At 50.2% G+C, this 22,809-nt stretch overlaps 1 protein-coding gene across 6 annotated transcripts; it reads right to left on the bottom strand.

Moving 5' to 3' along the window:
• Positions 1 to 186: 186 nt before the first annotated feature.
• Positions 187 to 22,568, bottom strand: Kmt5a (lysine methyltransferase 5A). Of its 6 annotated transcripts, none has more exons than NM_030241.3 (8): positions 22,483 to 22,568; positions 16,414 to 16,529; positions 15,128 to 15,284; positions 11,618 to 11,837; positions 11,125 to 11,212; positions 5,380 to 5,439; positions 2,533 to 2,723; positions 187 to 2,010 (listed from the first exon to the last, which is right to left on the bottom strand). In NM_030241.3, the coding sequence occupies exons 1-8, from the start codon at positions 22,490 to 22,492 to the stop codon at positions 1,800 to 1,802; spliced, it is 1,053 nt and encodes a 350-aa protein (NP_084517.2). In that variant the 5' UTR covers positions 22,493 to 22,568; the 3' UTR covers positions 187 to 1,799. The 6 variants fall into 6 exon arrangements, with proteins under 6 accessions (NP_084517.2, NP_001297654.1, NP_001297652.1 ...); XM_030254777.1 differs by lacking the exon at positions 22,483 to 22,568 and adding an exon at positions 16,770 to 16,956 and having other exon boundaries at positions 190 to 2,010; NM_001310725.1 differs by lacking the exon at positions 16,414 to 16,529.
• Between the last annotated feature and the right edge of the window lie 241 nt (positions 22,569 to 22,809).

The raw sequence follows: 22,809 nt of genomic DNA, 5'->3' as shown, positions 1-22,809 counted from the left end.
CATTCTGACTCCCCAGGACAGACCTCAAAGTTCACTCCTCAGGGACTCAGAACCCACTCTCTTCATGTGTGTGGGTCCCAGGGAGCAAACCTGGGTAGTCAGGCTGGGCAGCAAGAACCTCTATAGGGTGAATCAGTTATTCTTTCCCCTTATTCCACCTCCACTTTATTAACAACAACAACACATAGGTGGCCTTGCCTGGCAATAAATATTTTAATTTTTTTGCTTTATTCTTAAGATGACAAATAAGTTTCAAGTTTATTTCCTTTTTTTTTGTTTGTTTGCTATTTAAATACAAAGCTAAGCCACAAACAGGTACAACCAAGACATTTTTATCTCACAGTTACACCCTCCTGTCGGATCCTCCTCCAAGTCTGACCACTGACTGGGCTAGCAGAGGGTGCGGGGGAGACTTTCGTAGGTAGCACCATCATGAGCCTGGGAGATGGGGGTGTAGGGGACGAGGGTAGGGTCTTATACCTGGCTCCTGAACCCCAGGCCCCTGGACTGAAGGTGAATGGTGAGTCCTCCCCAGGGAGGGAGAAGGAAGCCACCTACTCTTGCTCTCACAGGTCAAAACCGAAGCATCATCCTGGTTCTCTGCCGGCTGCCAGGTACCCTAGTGCCAAGCACGTCTGGTGCCTGATGCTCCGGGGTGCTAGACTGACAGCTGACAGCATCTTCATGGGAGACCAGGAGCTCTGCCTTGGCAGCAGGTGGAGAACTTCCCATGCAGCAGAATTGGGGTTAGGGAGGGGGTGTGGGCTTAGTAATTTCTGGTCCCACTACAAAACCTCACTTTTGATTAGAATAGAGTACCATCTCAAATCTTCTCTACACAAACCAACCAGCCAAGCCAAAAAGAAAAAAAATAAACCCCAGAAGAAAAGAAAACCGCATTCATTTCACTCCCTTCAAAACCTATATACACGTTAAGTTGTTTTCTGTGGGTTTTTTTTTCCATTTTTTCTTTTTTTGATTTTTTTAAAATGTTTTGTTTTTATTATTTTTTAAAATAAATTCAGTGTTCACATTTCTATAAAGAATTAATGCAGTTTCAGGAGACCTGCCCTTCTTGAGCAGGAGAACAGTGCTTTTCCCGGCCCGCCTCTAATCTGACTGTCCACCCTGATGCTTCAAGGTGCCTGGAAAAGCCGTAAGCCTGTGGAAGAGGTCTGTTCCTGGCCGGGCCTCCCAGCCCCGGGCTCAGTAAGCTTTGGAGAAAGCAGAGGGGAAGACTAGCTTACTGTGAAACTTTTGCTAAAAAATATTCATACACGACAGTGTGTACGCCTGTCAGGATGCTGAGGAGAACAAGAGCTTGGAGACATCCCGTCCAGGCTGTGCGTGGGGGGGCAGCGCCCTCACACCGGCCTGTCCTTGGACGTGGGGTGTGGGGGAGTCCTGGCTTTCATCTTGGGCAGAGCCCGGCTTCCTAGTTCATGTTCAACTCCATTCTCTAAAACCTGTGCCGAGTCTTACACTGCGCGGGAAGCACAAACGTTCAGCTTGTATGCAAAAAGGTACAAAAACAACTAGAATATAAAAGTTTTGGTAATATAAGGCCATCTGTTCAAGTCCACCTTGGAAACCTGTAACAGATATTTAAATACTACATGAAAAGGCATCTTTAATATACTTTTTAAAAACATTTGAAGTAATTAGCTAAGAGTGAGTGTGAGTGTGTGTGTATGTGTGTGTGTGTGCGTGTGTGTGTGTAAAAAAAAATTCATTTCCCTTTGAGGGCACTTTGTCCTTTGAAGGAGGCAGGGTGGCAGGGAGGCAGGGAGGCCACGTGGTTAGTGCTTCAGCCAGGGGTAGGCTTCGATGGAGGCCTTGCTTCGGTCCCCATAGTCGTACAGGAGCTCCTCCCCAGCTGCGATGTCTCGGGAGGCGATGAGGATGAGGTGAGGCACGCCGTCGATGTCGTGCAGTTTGGTCTGGCAGTTCCCACACTTACTGTGATTGATGAGTCTCCCTAGGCGGTTCGTTTCTTGAGTGGCATCCACGCTGGTGAGGTGGGAGAATGAGAGGGGATCACACTGATAAAGAGGCTCTAACTTGGCTGGCATGCCTCACTTGGAAGACAGGTTAATCCCAGAGGCTACTTTAAAAGCCAGAGAGGCCCCAAAGAACTCTCTACGGAGACGAGGGAGTAACTATAAAAATCGGCTCCCCTGACCTCAACCAGGAAGGAGCAGCTACCATTGCACAGAGCTCTTTGGACAAATGCCCAGAGGGAAAGGGGCTTGGCTGGAGCAGGTGTCTAGGGGATGCACACTCCTGCTGAAGGACAGCTCCATCCCACAGCTAACAGGGAGGAGAAGGAGAGCTCTCCGGACATGGCGCTTTACATTGGCAATCCCAGCACTCAGGAGGCTGAGGCAGGGGGAGGATGAGTTTGATGCCAGCCAGAGGTGACCTAACTGTGACAGGTAAAGAAACTGATCACAGACTCAGGAATGGCCCTGGGCACCCAGTTGTCTGCCTTTCCTGTACCCAAAGAGTTAAAAAGTCACAGTGTGTACTCACCAGTAGGTTTTGCTCAGATACTGAAAATAGTACATGTAGCAGCCAGTGGAGGGGTCCTGTGCGTACAGAGCCTCCCGCTTCTTGGCATCAGTGATTTCAATGAGGTCCCCATGGTATTCTACCACAAAGTCTCCCCTGGAGAACTGCTTGGTAGCGATCACACCCCTGCCTTTGCCATCAATTAGATCAATCTGTCAGGGAGGGACAAGACAGCATGGGTTCAATATTATGACAGGTGTCAAGAGGCACAGTGTCTTTCAAGAGGCTTGGACTACACTTTTTGCTAATTTTACTGACTGGACCTCAATAAAATAAAACCCACTTGAACTGAGGATGGCTTCAGAGCCTTTACTGTGTGTTCTGGGTTTAGTCTCAGGTTTTTCCCAGTCCATACCACAAAGAGCTGCTCTATGCCCATTCAAAGTTCTCTTACGTCAGGCTCCCAGCTGAAACCTGCTAAGTGGGCAAACACCATTTTGCAAATGAGAAAAATGAGGCTTAGAAAGGCAGCCATGTGTCCAAGGCCACAAAGCTAGGAAATGGTGACACTGGGAACTCTGGTCCATAAGGTTCTCTGCTTATTGAGGGACAAGCAAGGCCCAGTGTCCTGAACCACCTGGGATCCACCAATAACTTCTGGTGATACAAATGGAGTTACAGAATGGATGGCTGCTCCAGGGGCCCAGGACTACGTCTGAGAGTCTAGGTTATAAGTTCAGAGAAAAGGCTTTTGATCCTTCACTCCTAGAACAGACCCATCTGCCATCACCACACCTTGGAGGTATAGTCCCTCATCCAAAACACAGATGTTTGCGTGTGGGCCCTGCACAGGGCTCAGTCAATCTGCAGCATCAACGCAGAACAAGACACATGTGGAGAAAAACACGTTCCTCAGACCCCGACACTAGGGCTAACCGTCTTCTCCTCTGTATAATTATCTTTGTTCCCTGCTTTCCTTCTTTAGGGGTGAGGGCTAGGGATTGAATGCAGGGCTCTGTTGATGCTCAACAAGCATTTGATCGCTGAGCCACTGTTGGACAGTGAACCATGCCAGGAAGCCTGGTATGGTAGAACAGGTTGAGTCCTGGAGACTCTGAGAAGTGGGTAAGGTACAGTATGCATCCATTCTCCACAATGAACAGCCAATAAACAGTTCAGAACCACTGGCTGGCTCTTATCAAGGTCCACAGTGGAGAGCCTCGGAGAAGGCATTTGCCTACAGGGCTGCAGCTTACTCTCCCCTCCCTCCCCAGAAGGCCTCTCTGCACTTCCAGCCTGGACAACCAATGCTGGAACAAGCCAGCGCTCCCCTTACCCCCAGCCTCTGGCTAACTGCTGTCTCTGCTCTGCTCTCAAACCAGCTCCAGCTTCCCACATCTCTGACTTTGCTTTCCCAACCCCTGAGCGGTGTCTTGGTGCTTTTTCCCTACAGCCCAGCTGGGCTAAGGGCAGTCAGATTCCCCATATCGTCTCCCAAGAGGCTGTGCTCAGTGATGGAGTGGGGCAGACATAGACCCACAAGCTCCATCTCCAGCCCACCCACCTTTTTTTGGTTTTGGTTTTGGGTTTTTGGTTTTTTTTTTGGTTTTTCCAGACAGGGTTTCTCTGTGTAGCCCTGGTTGTCCTGGAACTCACTCTGTAGACCAGGCTGGCCTCGAACTCAGAAATCCGCCTGCCTCTGCCTCCTGAGTGCTGGGATTAAAGGTGTGTGCCACTACGCCCGGCTTCTAGCTCCTTTTTTGTACTTAACTGACTCCATAAGTCAGGCAAGACTGATCTTACGATCTTACAACCACTCAACCTCAGCCTCCCGAGGAGACAGATGGGCTAACAAACTCTGCCACCATCTCCACTGCACTTTTTCTTTTATTATAATTACCCAGGGCCAGATGTAGTGGAGTGTGCCTTTAATCCCAATATTCTGGATGTAGATGCAGGAAGATCTATCTCTGTGAGTTTGAGACTAGCCTGTTCCATAGGATGAGTTCCAGGACAGCTAGGCATACATAGGGAGAGAGACCCTGTCTCAAACAAAAACAAAGCAAGGGGCTTGAGAGATGGCTCAGCAGTCAAGAGCTCTTGCAGAGGACCCAGTTCATCCACACCTCAACACTGGGCAGCTTAGAACCACCTGTAACTCCAGTTGCAAGAGGTCTGAAGCCTTCTTCTGGCCTATGGGTGTCCCTACTCCATTTAAATATAAAACAGACAGATACATATATATACACATATAATTAAATAAAAATCCTCTTCATTAAAAAACGGGGCTGGGAGCTGGAGAGATGGCTCAGCGGTTACGAACACAGACTGCTCTTCCAGAGATCTGGAGTTCAATTCCCAGCAACCACATGGTGGCTCACAACCATCTGTAATGGGATCTGGTGTGTCTGAAGACAGCTACAATGCACTTACATACATTAAGTAAATAAAATCTTAAAAACAAAACAAAACAGGGCTGAAAGGTAGCTCAGCAATTAAGAACATTTATCCTTCCAGAGAACCTGGGATCGAGTCTCAGCATCCACATGCTGAGTCCTAACCATCTACTTACTGCTTTCAGGGGGTTAAATGCCCTCTTCTGACTTTTGGGTACAGCAGGCCCACATATGATATACAGACACACACACAAGCAGAACACTCACTCATTCCACAAGAAATAAAAAAACTGAAGTAGAAGTGGTGTCTCCTAAGGTAAGCAGCTAATGCCTGTCTGCACCTTCAGGACACACTTGCTTCTCAGCTGCTGGGTCTGGCTCCTTGACACTCTACAGGGGTGGGACTGGCACTGACCATGTAGTCAAGGCAGTCTTGTGGTGGCTCGTCTCAGCTGTGTGGAGCAGGCCTTACCTTCATGCCTTCTTCCTTCCCGCTCTCAATCAGCTCATCTATTTTCTTCCTTTCTTCAGACTGTGGAGAGGAAAGAAAAGAACAGAACAGTGTTAGTGCTCATGTACCACGCCACAGACACCTTGTGCTGCCCCAGCCCCCGGCACGCCTTTCCTCGCCCATCTGCCACCAGCAACTGTCATCCAGTCCCACACACAGTTCTGGCCTGCTATATTTTAGCCTTTGTTTCTTTTGGTTTCTGAGTCAGGGAATTCACACTGTAAGCCCAGGGTGGCCTTGAACTCATGCTCCTCCTGCCCTGGCTTCCAAAATGTGGGATTATAAGTGGGCATCACCACACCCAACTAGTCAGGATTCTAAGTGTTTCCCAAGGGTCCCTGTGGAGAATGGAATGGTCTGCCCTGTGGTAAGTATTGGGAAACACTGAATCCATTAAGAGGTGGGTCCTAGCAGGGTTCCTGGGGATCTGCTATGTGTGGGATGGTGAGACTCCTGCCTACCCTCTCATTTCCAGCAGTCAGGAAAGCAGTCTTGTCCTCCATGATGCCCAAAGCAACAGGAGTCAACTGAGAGACCGAAGGCTCCACAACAGTAACAGAAATGAACCTTTATTATCTTGGGTATTTGTTCCAGAGACTAAAACATGAAGTTTGTCCTGTATTGTATCTAAAAAAATTTTTTTTAATTTACCAGGATCTAAAAACCAGAGCTCTAGGGCTGTCAAGAAGGCTCAGTGAGGAAAGGCATGTGCTGGAAAGGCTGGCAATCCTGACCATCTGAGGCTGATTCCAGAACCCACGCGTTACAAGGAGGGAACTGACCGACTCCCGTAAGGTGTTCTCTCTGAGCACCACACACAAATGCCCCTGCTACAAGTAAATATAAGGTCTGGATTCTATGCCTGTAATCCTAACTGCTCAAGAGTCTGAGGCAGTGTTCATACAACTGAGGCTAATATGAGTTACATAGTAAGTTCTGGGCCAGCACAGGGCAATCTGGTGAGAGCATATCTCAAAATAAAAGTAAAATAGAAAAGGAGGCACGAAAGCAACAATGTTTGCCCAGCATACACATGGCTTTAATGCCCAGCAGGATCACCAAATAAATAAATAAATGGAGAATCTCCCAGAGCAGATCACAAGCTGCACCTGTAAGCAGGACACATCTGCTCCTTGTCCCTCCTAGCTAACTGATACGTCCCTTGGAGGTCTCTGAGCTATGTCTGTGCCTCCTAAGCAGTAGAACAATGCAGCGAGGACCAGAGGAGCTGGGGAACTCCCATGAGTTCTCTCCTGTTGCTACTCCATCTCACCCTGGATCACACTGTGTCTCCCATTACACAGGAAGCTAGGGAACGAGAGGGAGCTACAGAGACACCAGATGCCCCAAAGGACTTTGGATAACCAGCATGGAGGGACTTCCTCTGGCTGAAGGCATCTGGAGTGTACTGGCTGGTTTTGTGTGTCAACTTGACACAAGCTGGAGTTATCACAGAGAAAGGAGCCTCCCTTGAGGAAATGCCTCCATGAGATCCTACTGTAAGGCATTTTCTCAATTAGTGATCAAGGGGGAAAGGCCCCTTGTGGGTGGGACCATCCCTGGGCTGGTAGTCTTGGGTTCTATAAGAGAGCAGGCTGAGCAAGCCAGGGGAAGCAAACCAGTAAAGAACATCTCTCCATGACTTCTGCATCAGCTCCTGCTTCCTGACCTACTTGAGTTCCAGTCCCAACTTCCTTTGGTGATGAACAGCACTGTGGAAGTGTAAGCTGAATAAACCCTTTCCTCCCACTCTTGCTTCTTGGTCATGATGTTTCCTGCAGGAAAATAGACACCCTGACTAAGCCAGTGGAGGTCTTGCCACCTGTTGAACTCACACCCTTGCTAGACTTTGTAGGCAGAGCTTGGCACAGCTAGCCAGTCCACACCTACCCTGGCACAGGCCCTGGGATACATGATGGAGACACTGTTGAGGTTGTGAGACCGGGTGCCTGATATCTAGCCACTTTCTTCTTGGCACCTACTACTGTCCTCCGCCAAGCCATTATCTGACAGTCACCTCCTGAGTCTCAGGGCTTCCACTACAACCCAGGCTCCATTCTTTACCTAGTACCACAGGACTCTTCTGAAAAGATTCTTGTTATTGTTACTAAAGCCCTGCCACACCAAGGCCTTTCAGAACTGTAAGATAAGTCCCATCACTCCTGTACTTAGCTAACAGGAAGTGTCAATGATACTTCCCCTTAGTGACAGATTTACAGAAGGACTCGAGATGTTAATAATGGGACAGGTTAGTAAAGGGTCTGAGAAGTATCTGTACTGCTTTTGTAATTTATCTATGAATCAAAATTACTGAAAAATTTAATCCCAGCACTGGGGAGGAAGAGGCAGGTAGATCTCTAAGTTCCAGGACAGCCTGGACTACAGAACAAGTTCCAATGGCAGCTAGGGCTACATAGAGACACTGTTTGGAAAACAAAAACTAATAAAAATTAGAAAAAATAAATAAAAATAAAAAAAGGTTTTTACTATGTATCAAGGTTGAGCTGGAACTCAAAACCTTCCTGTAATAGACTCCCAAGTAATGAGATTAAAGCAAGACATAACCTCACCCAGGATTCTGGTTTATCTTTCCAATCATTACATTTCCCTATTTTGAGAGAATTTGGAACTAAACTCAAGAGATGAGTCTGCCTCTGCCTCCTGAGTGCTGAGATTAAAGGTGTGTCTCTATGCTAGACTTTTTCCTAGGTGAGTACAGATTCTGTATGTAAGATGCAGGCCTCATGTCTCACCTCCCCCATTTCCCATCCAACAGGATCTTCCGGAAGGCCAGGTCTCCAGCCTCCAGGCTGTGGAGCAGCTGTCCTTCCTGCTGAGTGTGACCTTTCCCTAATCCATGGGCCTGCCTGTTTCCTCCTTTGCTGTGGAGTTGTCAGACACCTTTTCAGAGAAACTGTATATTCCTGGAAACCAAGGAGCCTTAGGCTCACCACACTACTCCATCTCACCAACCATCCAAAGGCAGGCAGTTAGGTGTTGTCCGCCTGTGACTGGTGACTGCACCTACAGCCTCATGTGAGACAAAGGCTCTATTGCTGTGCTCTAGCACTACCCAGGGATCTTCTTAAGTCGGTAATCACTATCGGAGTAGGCAAGGCCTCAGTGAAGGGAGACAGGGAGGACAGATGGCTCCTTACAGTCCTCAGGGAGTATCAGGAGGGAGGAGGAAGCCAGGGCACTGCCAACAGTTGTTTTTGCTACAGTGTGGCTGCCACCCCACCAATAGGCAGGCCAGTAGGGAGGCTGGGGGCATTTCCCTATGGCTTGCCCTGTGCTCAAACCCTATGGTCCAAATCCTTCCCTCCTTCCTTCCCTCCCGCCAGCTCTGAACTCTGGACCAGGTTCTGCCCCAGCAGCTTTTCTTCAGCTCCACAAGGTGCCTCACAACTTGGTACTTTGATTTCCCTCTTGGCCACTGGTCAAGTACAGTTTCCTGGCCCACCTCCTCAGCCTCTAGCTAACATAGTTAGGCCAGGGGGAGCCTCAGCCCTCTGAGAGACTCCACTGCTATGCTCTCCAGCTTTCTCTGCAGTCAAGAGAATACAGACTCTGCCAGCGACAGTCACATCCACGGCGCCACGGGCAGCTGTCACTGCATGGCTTCGCCAGCGACAGGGAACAGTGCTCTTTCAGCAGAGCCAAGGCAAACAGTGAGGGGTGCAGCTTGTGCTGCTCCCTACTCTCTGGCGCTGGCTGTGCTTTCCCCACCGCACCACCGTGTCCGCTGCAGTATGCAGGTGAGCGCTGCAGTCCCTCTGCAGCCCTTCCTTCGCTCCCCAGGCACAAGAGCCTGGCTTTTCTTTAGCACTGCTGGCTTAGGTACTGCCCCCACCCCCACCCCCAAGTCCTCAGCCCCTGTGTGGGGCCTGCTGTGGCTCCTGCCTGGCTGGGAGGAGCCCTGGGTTCTGTGGCCAGGCACCACCTCTGCTCTCTGCAATGCAGCCTTTCAGAGTGACCTAGCACGGCCTCCCACGGCTGGCAGGCAGGGGTTTGTAACAGCTCATTCTTGGCTGAGACACCGCCTTTCACGAGAAATGAAGTCAAAGCTAGTGGGCCAGTGGAGAGGGAGGGGAAAGCAGACCCTCTCCTGTGGGCTTGGTTTTAGATAAAGCTGCATCACCGGAAAGCTCTGCACATAGACCTGCCACTTCTGATGCTGAGGCGACCTCAGCAGTACAGGAAAGGCTCAGACTGTTCCGAGGTGATCTGAAGCCTTCAGAGTCAGACAGACGTGCAGGAGAGGGAGGGACCGACCCTGACTCCCTGGGCATACAAGTGGGATTCAGAACAGAGAGGCAATAACCACCCGCTGCATCGATATAGACAGGCTGCCCACTGGGTGCTGCGCACAAGGGTGTGGGTCCACCCAGACCCGTTATTTTCTTTCCTGTAAGCCACTTCATGTCTAGCTGGAAGCAGGCAGATGGGAACAGACTATACTGGGAAACAAGGGAGGGTGACAGTCTCAGCTAGCTGCCTGCCATTTGCACTCCTACGTCATTATAGAACAAAGTCTTTTATGAGATCTCATGGATTTCAGACTGGCCTCAGATTCTCTACGTAATTTAGCCTTAACCCCTCTCCCCCTCAAGACAGGGTTTCTCTGTGTAGCTCTGGCTGCCCTGGAACTCACTCTATAGACAAAGCTAGCCTCTGCCTCTCGAGTACTGGAATTAAAGGCATGTAACACCACCTCCCACTTAGCTTGGAACTCTAGATCTTTCTGTTTCTACCTCCTCAGCCCTGGGGTTACACACAAGATCCACCATCTCCAGTGCTAGGAATGGAAACTATGGACTTCTAGAAACACAACAAGCAAGAACTCCAATTGAGCCGGGTGTGGTGGCCCACGCCTTCAATCCCAGCACTCGGGAGGCAGAGGCAGGCGGATTTCTGAGTTCGAGGCCTGCCTGGTCTACAGAGTGAGTCCCAGGACAGCCAAAGCTATACAGAGAAACCCTGCCTCGAAAAACCAAAAAAAAAAAAAAAAAAAAAAAAAAAAAAGAACTCCAATCGAGCTATGTCTCTGGCCCTAGGAGACCATTCTATTTGTGAGTTTTGCTTTCAGACAGAGTTTTTTTATGTAGCCAAGGGTGATCTCAAAATGGAGATCTGGCCTCAATCTCCTGAGTGCTGGATTCACCACCGCATCGGTGTGAATCTACTTCCTTTATTTTCATAACAACTCACTACCGGATCTTTTCCTTTATGAGGCAGGGTCTTGCTATGGAGCCCAGTCTGGACTGGAACTTGGTGTTCAGACCTAACCACTCTGTCAGAACTTCTGTCCATTCTCTCAACTCCGTCCTGAGTACCAGGATTATAGGTGTCTCCATCCCTGGACTTTACAGGGCCATTTTACAGACACAACAGTGCAGTCCACCAGCAATCAGTAAGCACTTCTAAGCTACTGTTCTTTAGAAACAGGCTGAAGACACAACAGGCAGCTTTCCCCACAGTTCTAGGCTCCAAACGCGCTGCCAAAACACCGTGGAAAAGCCAGTCTGATTGTTCTACGGCATCAAGTACAAGGTACCAGGGTCTTAAGAATGCCTCCTGCCTCACCAGGAAGGTAGAGCAAGCAGAGGACGATCTCACCCAGGCTTCCCTACACACGCTAAACACCCCACCCCCACCCCCACCCTGGCTGCTTGCCTCTCCCCGCTGCAGCGGATCAGACCTTACCTGCAGCTCAGCTTTGCTCTTCCGGGAACTCCTCCGCACAGGGTAGAAATCTGTGAGTTTTCTATTCTGCTGGGTTTTCCCTTGAGACCTGGTTAAGAGGGGAGGGGAGAAAATAAACATGAGGCCCGCTGCCCTGCTCCGACCCAGGAGGTAACTCCCTATAAACGTGTTCCTCAAATATTTCTGTGTACTGGGACCTAGGTGCATGTCTGCTTATCTACCTGGGCGGGTCCCAGACAGCTGCTCACTCCTGGGGGATGGGGGGGAAGAGATAGGGAGGGAGGCCTAACCTCTGGACTCTGACTCTCTGTCTTACACACACACACACACACACACACACACACACCACACACACACACACGAGGGAAAAACCAGACCGTGTAACTCAGAAGAGAAGAGGCCTAGCAGCAGACTACACAACCACAGTACACACCTGAGCCAGGCCCCAGGAACCAAGTGGTGTTAGGAGAGGGCTTCACTCCAGGCTACTTACTTTTTCCGAGGGGCCTGTTTGCCCTTGAGGGACTTTTTCAGGGCTTGCTTAGCGACTGCTACATTGGTAGAATCACATGATGGGGGTGGAGTTTTTGGAGGTTCTGCTGCTTCGGATTTTTGGTTTGGAAAAGGCGCCAGGGGACCTCTCCTGGTGTCTTTGCTCTTCTGTTCATCTGACTTCACAGCGCTTCGTATAACGTTCCCGGTGTTCCTTTTCTCTGCAGCGGGACAGGTGGAAAATAGATTTATTCACTCCACGCACTGGTCAGCACTCAGATAGGCTAGGGTAGGAGCACTCTGTGAGGGTCAGGAAGGTGCTGGAGCCTACTGTGCCAGTGTCCACAAGGGACAATCAGGCAGAAGTACCTGGAGATAGGGCCTGGCCCTCTGTATGTGGGTGTGGGAGAAAGCCGAAGTGCTAACAAAGCTGGAGGCTTCCAGACACTGGCCTGCACACCCGAGAAAAGACGCTCTGTCCCAAAGCAAGAGCTAGTGAGCACTGGTGGGTGGAGTGAGGGGACAAAGCCCAACCTCTTCCCCACTCACTGCCTGGCATGCTTCACTGCAGAATCTTGGCCAAACAAGCCCCCTTTCTAAAAAGGTTGGCGTCCCGGGCTCCCAGAGATTCTCCAGATGGCACCTGGGCAGAAGGCAGGCATCCTGTCATGAGGCACACAACAAATAGCCTCGCTGATAACAGCAGCAAATTTGGTGCCGCTGGTCAACTGTGCTATTTTTAAAAAACGGATTTAATGATTTACTTTTTAAAGTAAATAACTAATATACTACCCAGAGATAGATGGCACACCAATTTTAGAAGAGTTTCTAGGTTTCCTTACAAAGTTAAACATAGAATTATCATGTGACCCAGCAACTCCACATTCTGACATCTACTCAGGATTAAAAACACATGTCTACACAAAAACTCTGTACATGAAACGTGGTAGCTTATGCACATTAGCCCGAGAGCAAACATTCCCGACAGCCCTCCCGGTGTACAAACAGTTAAAATGCGGTCTGTCCACACTGGGAATGATGATTATGGTTCAGCCATAAAAAGGTACAAAGCATTGACACACACTATGAACAACAGGGACTGACTCTGACAAACACGCTGAGTACACGCTGAGTAAAAGGCCAAACACAAAAGGCTACATAGCCTATGACTTCATTTGCATGAAATGTCCACAACGGGCAAGGCTGCAGACGCAGAGAGGAGTTTCAGGGCTGCCTAGAGCTGTGGGGGTGGAGTGCAAAGTGAGGACCAATGAGTATGTTCTTTGTAGGGAGACAAAAAATGGTCTGGACATAAGAGGTGGCAGTTGTGTGACAGCAGACACACTAAAATATCACCCAAGTGCACACTTTGGAGCTGGGGACAGAGCTTGAGTAAAACCTGGCACGGTAGCACAGGCCTATAATCCCAGCACACTAGGGAGGTGGAAACAGAGAACAAGTTAAAGGCCATTCTCAGATGTATGGGGGAGTTTGAGGCTAGCCTGGGCTACAGGAGAGGTTGTCTTGGGTGGGGATAGGAGGGAAGATAGGAGTTAGCTCAATGGTAGAGTGCCTGCCTAGATGCCCAGTCTCTGGGTTCTATCCCAGATTCTACAAAATAAGCAAATAAACTTCGATTCCTGCTCAGCAAACAAAGCAGGAAAAGCTGGGCAAAGGGGGTGCCATCGAGAACACAAGATGGGTGGCAGGTAAAAGCTCTGCCACCAAGCCTAATTCCCCAAATCTGATTTCTCAGGACCTTCACAGGAGGAAACCGACTCCTCTAAGTTTTCCTCTGAAGCCCACATGTACATAGCAGCACACAAATCCCCCCTCCCACACACACACACACAAGCACACATACACAATAAGTAAATGTAATGAAAACAAAACCTCCAAGTCTGTCCCATCAGCCCAACTCCCCCCCACCCTTCCCTTCTAGGCAGGCTGGCAGGTCTAACCCTATGGATATGATGGGTCTGTTGATAACTCTTGAGATGTCTGTGCCAAGGTACAATTAGGCAAGATGTTGGCCTTTCTCAGACATTCCAACGTACATGTGACCCCAAATCCTAATCACTGCCATTTAACAGCACCAGGGATCAGTAAGCCCCCACCGGCATTGTATGGACAATATTCACTCTGCCCGATTTTGGAAGGGATGCAAGGTGGCTATGGCCAAGCCTGGGCGGCAGGTAAGCAACCTCCTGATAGCTGTAGACACAAGGGATGTAGACAGATGTGGTGATGCAGTGGCAACATCTCAAAGCCCTTCTACACCCCAAACAGCCCAACGGATGAGACGGGACTCCTCTCAACTGACTGATGTGTCACCCAGGACTCACAAGAGCTGCAGCTTGCCAGAGCCTCCTCCTTCCAAGTGGCAGCCACAGCTACCATCTAAGTTACTTTGTGGCTCAGACAACATAGCTCCTCAATTCGTGGGGGTGGGGGAAAAAAAAGCCGATGGTAGGCTCCCCAACCTTAGTTCTCAAAGACAGCTTGATAAGCTGGGCTTTAGAACTTCTGACCAACTGTTGGTGAACACACAACTTTGTCCTAAAGACCTGCTGGTAGTCTTGGGGGGAGGGGGGACCTACTCAGTTGGGTAAGATTCGTTCACAGGAATGAACTGTGGAGGTGGACAGGAACTCTCACTGAAGCTCTAAAACGCCAAATCTGGGAAAAAGCAAGGCTCTTAGACCACTGCCTTGTTCATAGCTCTGAGTGGAGGTGTTGGGAACTGAGTTAGGGCCATGCTAGGCAAACATCATACCACTGAGCCACATCCTAGTCCTCCTTATTTTGGGCAGTGGGGTGGGACAAAGTAGCAAACTGTAAGCCTCACTGGTTTTGAAATCACTGCAATTTGGCTTCCACAGAATTTCTCAATAATCACACACTCTGGGGGGGGGGGGTTCCTTCTTTTTTTTTTTTTTTTTTTTTTTTGTAAATGCTCAGGACCAACCCAGAGTCTCCCATACTTGAAAAGTATTCTATCTACCAAGCTTTACCACTGGCCTGTGACTTAACCCAAAATTTTACACACAGGGCATACTGCTTTGGAAAGGAACACAGAACACTTGAATGGAAAGAAACTGTAGAAATGGGGTCAGGCCCTGCCATACAACGGTAGGTTAATTGATCCCCTGGGTCTACTGCACACTGCAGTCAGCCGCCTGCTCTGTACAACCTGGACTCACTTTTCCTGCATTTTTAACCATCATAAGCCTCTCCAATTGCAGGTCGGGTGTGTTATTTTTCCCCCCCTCAATGTGGCAAGACACGACTGAAGGATATGCTAACTCTTGTGAAAGTAGGAAAAACCTGTCAGACCACAGGACACGCACCCTGACACATCCTCCTCCTTCTCACCTGTGTGTGTTTCTCCCCGAGAGGAGGAACTCGGTTTGTATCTCCCTCACACCCCATACTGGAAAGATGTACGAGAGCCTGAGTGTGTACAATCTGAGTAGCTGAAAGCAGAATAATGAGGCCGTTCGGGGCTTACCTTCTCGCTTCCTGTAGATTCCAGCTAATGGTTTCCCCGGGCATTTGACCTCATGATGGGCAACCGAGTTCTCTTCCTGAAGTGGAGAGCGCATTGCAGAGCACTTGTTCGGACTCATGTAGGCATAGATCTTTGACTGCCCAGCAAACACGTTCTCCTAGAAAGACAAACACATATTCTGAAAGAGGCTTGGAGACAAAGACAATCCCCCAGCGTCTGAGGGGAAGAAGGAGAAGGAAGAATACAAAAGAGATTTCATCACCACTCCAGGACATGCCAACCAGAAGATGCCAGCCCCAGGAGACCTCTCGCTCTCTCAGGAGAGCTGCGGCAGATTCTGGAAGCCCCAGGTTTCTGAACACATACACTCCCTAAGCAGAGTCCCTAAGGGATAAGTCTGGCCAGCAGAGGACAAGACCTTAAAGGAAGGTACAGTCCATTTAAGGAAAGAGCTAACCTACCAGCAGCAGGGAGGGCAGAATGACCCAGGGAAAACTGATTCGAAGGGCTGGGCTGAGTCAGGGGTTATCTCCCCAGGCTAGGGAGTCGGCCACCAACACACAGAAACAGGCCTGCCTAAGGGAACCTGATTAACCACTAGGTGCTGAGGCCAACTGGGAGGGCTTGCTTAGTGCCTTAACCTTCCGCGATAGGCCTGGCCCCTCTCAAGCAACTGCGGCTCAGCACCTCCCAGGACTGTGGCTGAGGGATGGGGGAGGCCAATGAGAGCACAGGCTGCCGGCCAGCGCATTTAGGGCGGGTCACTCCACTGCAAACCGCACCTTGGCTGCAAACATTGGAGCAGGCTGGGGGTGGGGGGTTGGGAGGGGGTATCAGTACAGGTCACTTCTGTGTTGGTGTCACTGGGTGTGGAGACTCTCCTCAGAGCGGGCTCTCCCAAAAAACAACGCAGGGCCTGCCAGTCTGGTAAGCCACTAGACACCAAGTAACTCCGGTTACTAGAGGGAAGAGAGCAAGCTCCGGACACCCTTGGGAAGGCAGCCACCACCTCCGGGGACTCAAGGTCTCGGGAGGGGCTGTAAATGCCACAAGGCCACAGTCAAACTTTTACGAGGTCAGACACTGCCAGGTAGGGTCACAGTGGAACAGGAACGCCAGGCAGCAAAAAAAACCCAAAAAAACAAAAAAATAAAAAAAGGAAGGTGCCCCAGGCCAGTACCGCTGGCGAGCACCGATGGGGGGGAGGGGGGCCCTTGCTGCGCCCACGTGCGCGAGGCCCCGGCCCGGCTGGCGCGCTGCTCAGTGCGGGAAAGGAGCCTGCTTACCCCGTCGCTGCGGGGCCTCCCCGGGCCCCTCTGCTCCACCATCTCCGGGCCCGGGGCCGTCGCCGCCACCGCCGCCGCCGCCGCCTCCACCGCGCGGGGCTTGCACATCTTCCTGCCTGGAGAGGGGGGACCCGGGGGAAGCGGGGGAGGGGCGCTCAGGGCGCGGCGGCGCGGGCAGCGGGACCGCGGGGGCCCGCCGCAGCCATGTCTCTAAGCCCGCACACAGGGGGCCCGGCTGCGCTGTCCCGGGGCCCCGAGCCCGGACCCGAACCCGAGCCGCGGCGCCCTTCCCACCCGGCCCGGCCAGGGCCTCCTGCGCCCGCCCCACCCCATGCGCCCGGGCCCGACACACCCACCTGCAGCCCGGCTAGGCCCATGGCGGCGCGGCCGGCACCCTCGCCCTCGCCGCGGCCGGGCCACCAGCGCTGCCGCCGCCGCTGCTGCTGCTGCTGCCGACGCCACCAGCGCCGCCGCGGCGCTCCGGGAAAGGGCCGGCGGCGCCCCACGGCGCCCGCTTCGCCCATGGCCCGTAGCAGGCCGGGCGCCCGCGCGCGCCGCAGCCGGGGCCCGGAGCGAGGCCGGGGACGGCGCGGGCAGGGGCGGCGCTGCCAGGCGCCTGCGGGGCGGGCGCGAGGGCGCGCGACGGCCAATCCCGGCTCAGCGCAGCCCTGCGCCCGCGCGCCCGCGCGCGCCACCGGCCACTCCGCGCAGCGACTGCACGGCTTCCCGAAGCCCCGTACCGGGGCCGCGTGTGCATGCGTGGGACGTTCACGCCAGCCCAGGCGTCCGCCCGGTGGGCATCCCAGTAGAAGCTGGGGAGTCTCTAGGGCCACACAACCAGGAAGTGATGGGCCCTCGTCCAAAGCTAGGCGAACTCTGCCTGTGGCCGGCCGGTTGGAGGCTCCTAGGAGCCAGGGAGCCCTGGCTACCCTTGATAAGTTTGCCGGGGTGCTGCTTCTGCCATGCTATCTTGTTAACGTCCCAGAAAAGCCTGGAGAAGGCAGACACCATTATTACCTCTTTCCTGCACTTGGGGAAACTGAGACTCGGAGAAGCGAGGGAGCTGGCCAAGCTCTCACACCTAGGTTCCAGCCCAAGCCAACGGATCAGAGTGACTGCACTCCTACCTGCTACTCCTGAATTCTGATGAAGACATTGAGGTTGGGAGGAGCTACAGTGGGGCACAAGGGTTTTGCAAGCAGGTCACCCACCTTGTGCTCCTGTGGCCTTCACCTTTAAGAAAAATGCCTAGGTAGGCAGGATTCCAGGCACTCTGGTGACTGCTTACTGCCTTGTGCAGTTGTGCGGTGGCTGTTAGGGCATGCGGCCAAAGACTTGTATTTGTGCAAAGTCATAGACGCGAAGGACATCAGAAAGTACCCAGCTCCTGCCTTAGCATTAGGACCACGCAACTAAGTCACTTCCCGAGTCTGGCCCTCTAATATCTTAGTAGCTAAAATTCCAAAGCCTTGTTTTCCATGACCTCCCAAGGGACCTCCCAACCTCTACAATAAAGGGCTGTTTCACAGGGCGATTTAATCCCAGCACTTGGGAGACAGAGGCAGGCGGATTTCTGAGTTCGAGGCCAGCCTGGTCTACAGAGACTCCCAGAAGTAAAAAAAAAAAAAAAAAAAAAAAAAAAAAGTACCAAAGTGACACTCTGGTAAATCACAAGCCTCACACATACATGAAGCCCTGGGTTCAATCCCAAGTTCTGCAAATAAACAAGCAATGGGAACTATCCCATTTGAACTGTACATGGCTCACACCTCCAGTCTCCACTTGGCAGGCTAAGGCAGAAGGATTGCAAGTTTGAACCTACTCTGAGCTGTAAAGTAAAGTTAAAAAAAAAAAAAACCAAAATAGAAATACAAACTCTATTTTTGCTAGGACTTCAGAGAACTATAATCTGACAACAATATCAAAGCCTGAGCAGGGCAGTGGTGGTTCATGTCTTTAATCCCAACACTTGGGAGGCAGAGGCAGGCAGATTTCTGAGCTCGAGGCCAGCCTGGTCTACTGAGTGAGTTCCAGGACAGCCAGGGCTACACAGAGAAACCCTGTCTCCGGGGGAAAAAAAAATCAAAGCCTGAATGTTTGCAGTGTGGTAGAACCTTTACTATTGCATCATTTTATTAAAACTAATGGGGGCTGGAGAGATGGCTCAGAGGTTAAGAGCAGTGACTGAGGTCCAGAGGTCCTGAGTTCAATTCCCAGCAACCACATGGTGGCTCACAACCATCTGTAATGAGATCTGACGCCCTCTTCTGGAGTGTCTGAAGACAGCTAGTGTACTCACATATAATAAATAAATAAATCTTTGGGGAAAAAAACCCTTCTATTATCATACTGTTATTCCTGTCTCGTGTACTCATAAATAAAAACAAATCAATCTAAAAAGAAAAATCTTTTATTCCCGTCTCATACCTATGGAAGGTGAGGCTTAGGACAGATGACTTATCTACTATGACAAGGAAGAAATGGGATTGGAACCCACTTCTGCTATGTAACTACACTTTGCAATAATGAATGGTTCTCCTGAATTCAAATACCAGATAAGCATCCACTTATCAAACCTGTTCTGACTACCTACCTGCTTTGTTCCAGCCTGATTTATACACAGCAGTGAATATAAAAACAGCTGGCTGTAGGACAGCGAAGTTCAGAGGGTGGGGGAAAGGGACCTTGTAGGTCATAGTGACTATTATGGAATTGATCCCAGGAGCAATGGGGGAATAAGGGAAGTAGAAATCAGGTGATAAAATTCTGTACTGTTTAGCTGCTGAGTGACTGTGAAAGTGGAAGAAAGGTAAACAATTTGAAAAGAGCAGAAGTAGCCGGGTATGGTGGCCCACGCCTTTAATCCCGGCACTCAGGAGGCAGAGGCAGTCGGATTTCTGAGTTTGAGACCAGCCTGGTCTACAGAGTGAGTTCCAGGACAGCCAAGGCTACACAGAGAAACCCTGTCTCAAAAAAAAAAAAAAAAAGAAAGAAAGAAAGAAAGGAAGGGATGTGTAACTGAGGGCCAAAGTGATGAATCAGAGGAAGATCTGACAGACTAGGATATGTCCAACTCTCATGAGAACAGAGAGAAAAGAGAGGCTACTTACAGAGCAGCACAGAGAGAGAAGAAAGGGAGAGAAGGCAGTTTTACCAGAACAGTGGTACAGAGACAGGTTGCAGAGAGGGAACAAGGCATTCACAGGTGAAGACAGAACAAGCCAGAGAATGAGAAAGAGCCAGAAGATTAGAACGGATTGCCCAAGTTAGTATGAAGCAATTCAGCCAGAAGCTGAGATAAGCCAATTTGAATTAGTCAGCTTGGGGAGGAGTTTTTAGCCAGTCAGCTGAGTTGAACCAGCCGGCCAGAGTTCAGAAGGAACTAGAAAAGATGAGTTTATTCAGCAGTAAGTCTCAGAGACTGAAACCAACTAAGATCCAATTCCTTGGGAATGTGAGGCAGGAGTGCCCGAGTTCTAGGCCAGCCAGAGCTATATACTGAGTCTCCATCTAAGACACTCCATGTGAAAACAAAACCACAGCCAGACCCCAGATACAGTAGCACGCATCCTTAATCCCAGTACTCTGGAGGCAGAAGCAAGCAGTTGTCTGTGAGTTCGTGGCCAGCCTGGTCTGCACAGTGAGTTCAGGGTAGCCAGGGCTATACAGAGAGACGCTGTCTCAAAAAGGAGGGTGGTGTGTGGAGAGGATAAGAATGATAAGAGAGCTTGCATAGCAAGTGTTAGGCCCAAGTTCCAAGGAGCACATAGCTAGGGTGAGGATCATAATACTGAGCAGAAGCTAGACGACTTTCTCCTTAGCTTTGGCTAAGGAAGGGAGGCCACAGGATAACAAAGACACAGCATGGCTGTGTGTGTGACTTCAGACCTCACCCTTGACCTGTATAGAACTAGATGTTACATAGGTTTATATAGATATTGTATAGGTTTATATAGGTTAACTGGAATAGATCTCAATAATAATTATTGCCATATTTCAATAATAGTGTTCTTCCTATAATTTAACTAAGCTGTTTGTTGTTGTTTTGGTGTTTCTAGACAGAGTTTCTCTGTGTAGCTCTGGCTATCCTGGAACTCGATTTGTAGACCAGGCTGACCTCGAACTCAAAGACTCAGCTGCCTCTGCCTCCTGATTGCTGGGATTGAAGGCTTTTAATCCCCCTACACACAGCTCAATCGATTTGAATCCCCCAGTCATTATTTTAATACGTCTGTTTTGCCTACATGTATGCCAGTGTACTACATATATGCAGTGCCCTTGGAGATCAGAATGTTTTCATGTGGTAGCATACAGAGATGCTCAGTGGTTAAGAATACAGGCTGCTCTTCCAGAGGACCCAGGTTTGATTCCTATCACCACATGGCTGTTCACAACCTTCTATAGCTCCAGTTTCAGGGGGAATCTGAGACCCCATTCTCATTTTTGCAATCAACAGGCACACATGGTGCACAGACACATGTGGACAAAATTCCCATATACATTGAATAAAATAATAGTTTTAAAAGTTAAAAAAGGGGGCTGGTGAGATGGCTCAGTTGGTAAGAGCACCCGACTGCTCTTCCGAAGGTCCGAAGTTCAAATCCCAGCAACCACATGGTGGCTCACAACCATCCATAATGAGATCTGACTTCCTCTTCTGGTGCGTCTGAAGACAGCTACAGTGTACTTACATATAATAAATATATAAATAAATCTTAAAAAAAAAGTTAAAAAAAGCTGTTTTGTGGTGATAGAAACGAAGTAGAAATTCATCATTTTATAACTAAGTAAGACAACTTAAATATACTTCTAGATACTTTTTTTTTTTCAAAAAACAAAAACAAAAACAAAACCTTAGTGTTAAACTTTGCATGATGGTGTATGGCTAAAATCCCTGAATTTGAGGGACAAGAATAAGAGAGTCACTACAAGTCCGATGCCAGCCTGGTCTACATAATAACCTCCTTTTCAGTAAGGGCTATAGGTACTGAGACTCTGTACCAAAAACAAAACAAACAAACAAATGGAAAAGTAGGAAAAGGTGCTGGAAAGTGAAAGAAACAGAGAGAGGGAAGGTTTAGGGGTGAGACTAATGTTAATTTTCTCTGGGTAATTAAACACTTTAACGTGAAGTTCATTAAGTCTCATTTCTGGTTACTATCTGAAGTCTTGTCTCCAAAGACCCTGTAGGAATGCTGGCAGAATAAATAAGGCAATAGGGTGTAGAACATGCAAACGGGCCCAATAAATATTCCTTGAATGAATGACAAATTAATCTGTGATTGTTGTTCTACAGAGCTGACTGCATTAAGGTAATTTTCCACTAATACGTGAGGTCTTGGTACTGGGAGAAAATACTCCACGTTAAAAACAAAAACAAACAAACAAAACTGAACCTCTAGTCACCCTCAAATTTTTGGTCCTTTCGAGTGTGACACAGCGGCTAGAAATGGCCAGCGGGTGAAGATCCCTTTGCCGCATAACGGGGGTTTTTATCCTGACAACATATTATACCTTCAAAGATGGATTTGCCTTGCGCAGCAGCACAAGTCCACCCACGCCATCTCCAGTAGGCTGAAGTCCTGCTCATCTTAGGGGCGAAGGGCTGCTACGCCAGGCACCTGGGGGACCCGATTCACCCCGAAAAGGACCACTGGGACCCGGCCTGACCCCATGGTACAGAGCAGACTCAGGGGCGCGCACTGGCCAAGATGGGGGTCAGCAATCTGCGTCCTGCCTCGGGGTCACCCCCTCCAGCAGTCAGGCTCGCGGCATCAGTAACAACCGTTCCCTGGAGGGGCGCTGCGCTCAAGTTTCCATGAGCTTTGACATACGGATATGCCAGCTCCGGGAAGACTGGCTGAACCACAGGCGCCCACGCGTCCAGACAGTCAAGCGCTGGTCAACAAGGGGAATGTACTCCGGTAGCACCCAGAGTCCCCTGTCCCTCCGGATCCCCATGCTCCACCATAGGAGGATGCCTGTGAGCGGCCGCTCCCGCACCTTGCGTTCCCAGCAGTGCGGCTCTCAGCTAGGCAGTCCCCCTGCGCTGGCCACCCTAACAAATACCTCTAGCCATGGCCGGGCTCTGTCACCGCCTGGAATCTCCCGGGAAACCCAGCTTTCGAAAAAAGTTGCAACAACTGTAGCCAACTGCTCAGCTAGACCGCAGCTGCGGGTGCTGATTGGCGCGGCCGCCCGCTCTTTCGCGGGCTGCTCGCTGTGATTGGCGGGCTCGAGGCCAGTGTCCGCCCTTCTCCCCGCCTCTCTGCAGGAGGCAGGGCCTGCAGCCAGGTGGAGGAGGGGGGTGGCGCTTTAAATTTGATCATCTCCTGACATTGATTGGCTGAGATAGAAAAACTCATCTTCTGCGATTGGGAGGGAGGAACCAAAAGC

This window comes from Mus musculus, chromosome 5 (genome assembly GCF_000001635.26).
Source record: "Mus musculus strain C57BL/6J chromosome 5, GRCm38.p6 C57BL/6J".
NCBI lineage: Eukaryota > Metazoa > Chordata > Mammalia > Rodentia > Muridae > Mus > Mus musculus.
The sequence above is the reverse complement of the archived record's forward strand: the minus strand, read 5'-3'. Positions and strand labels throughout refer to the sequence as shown.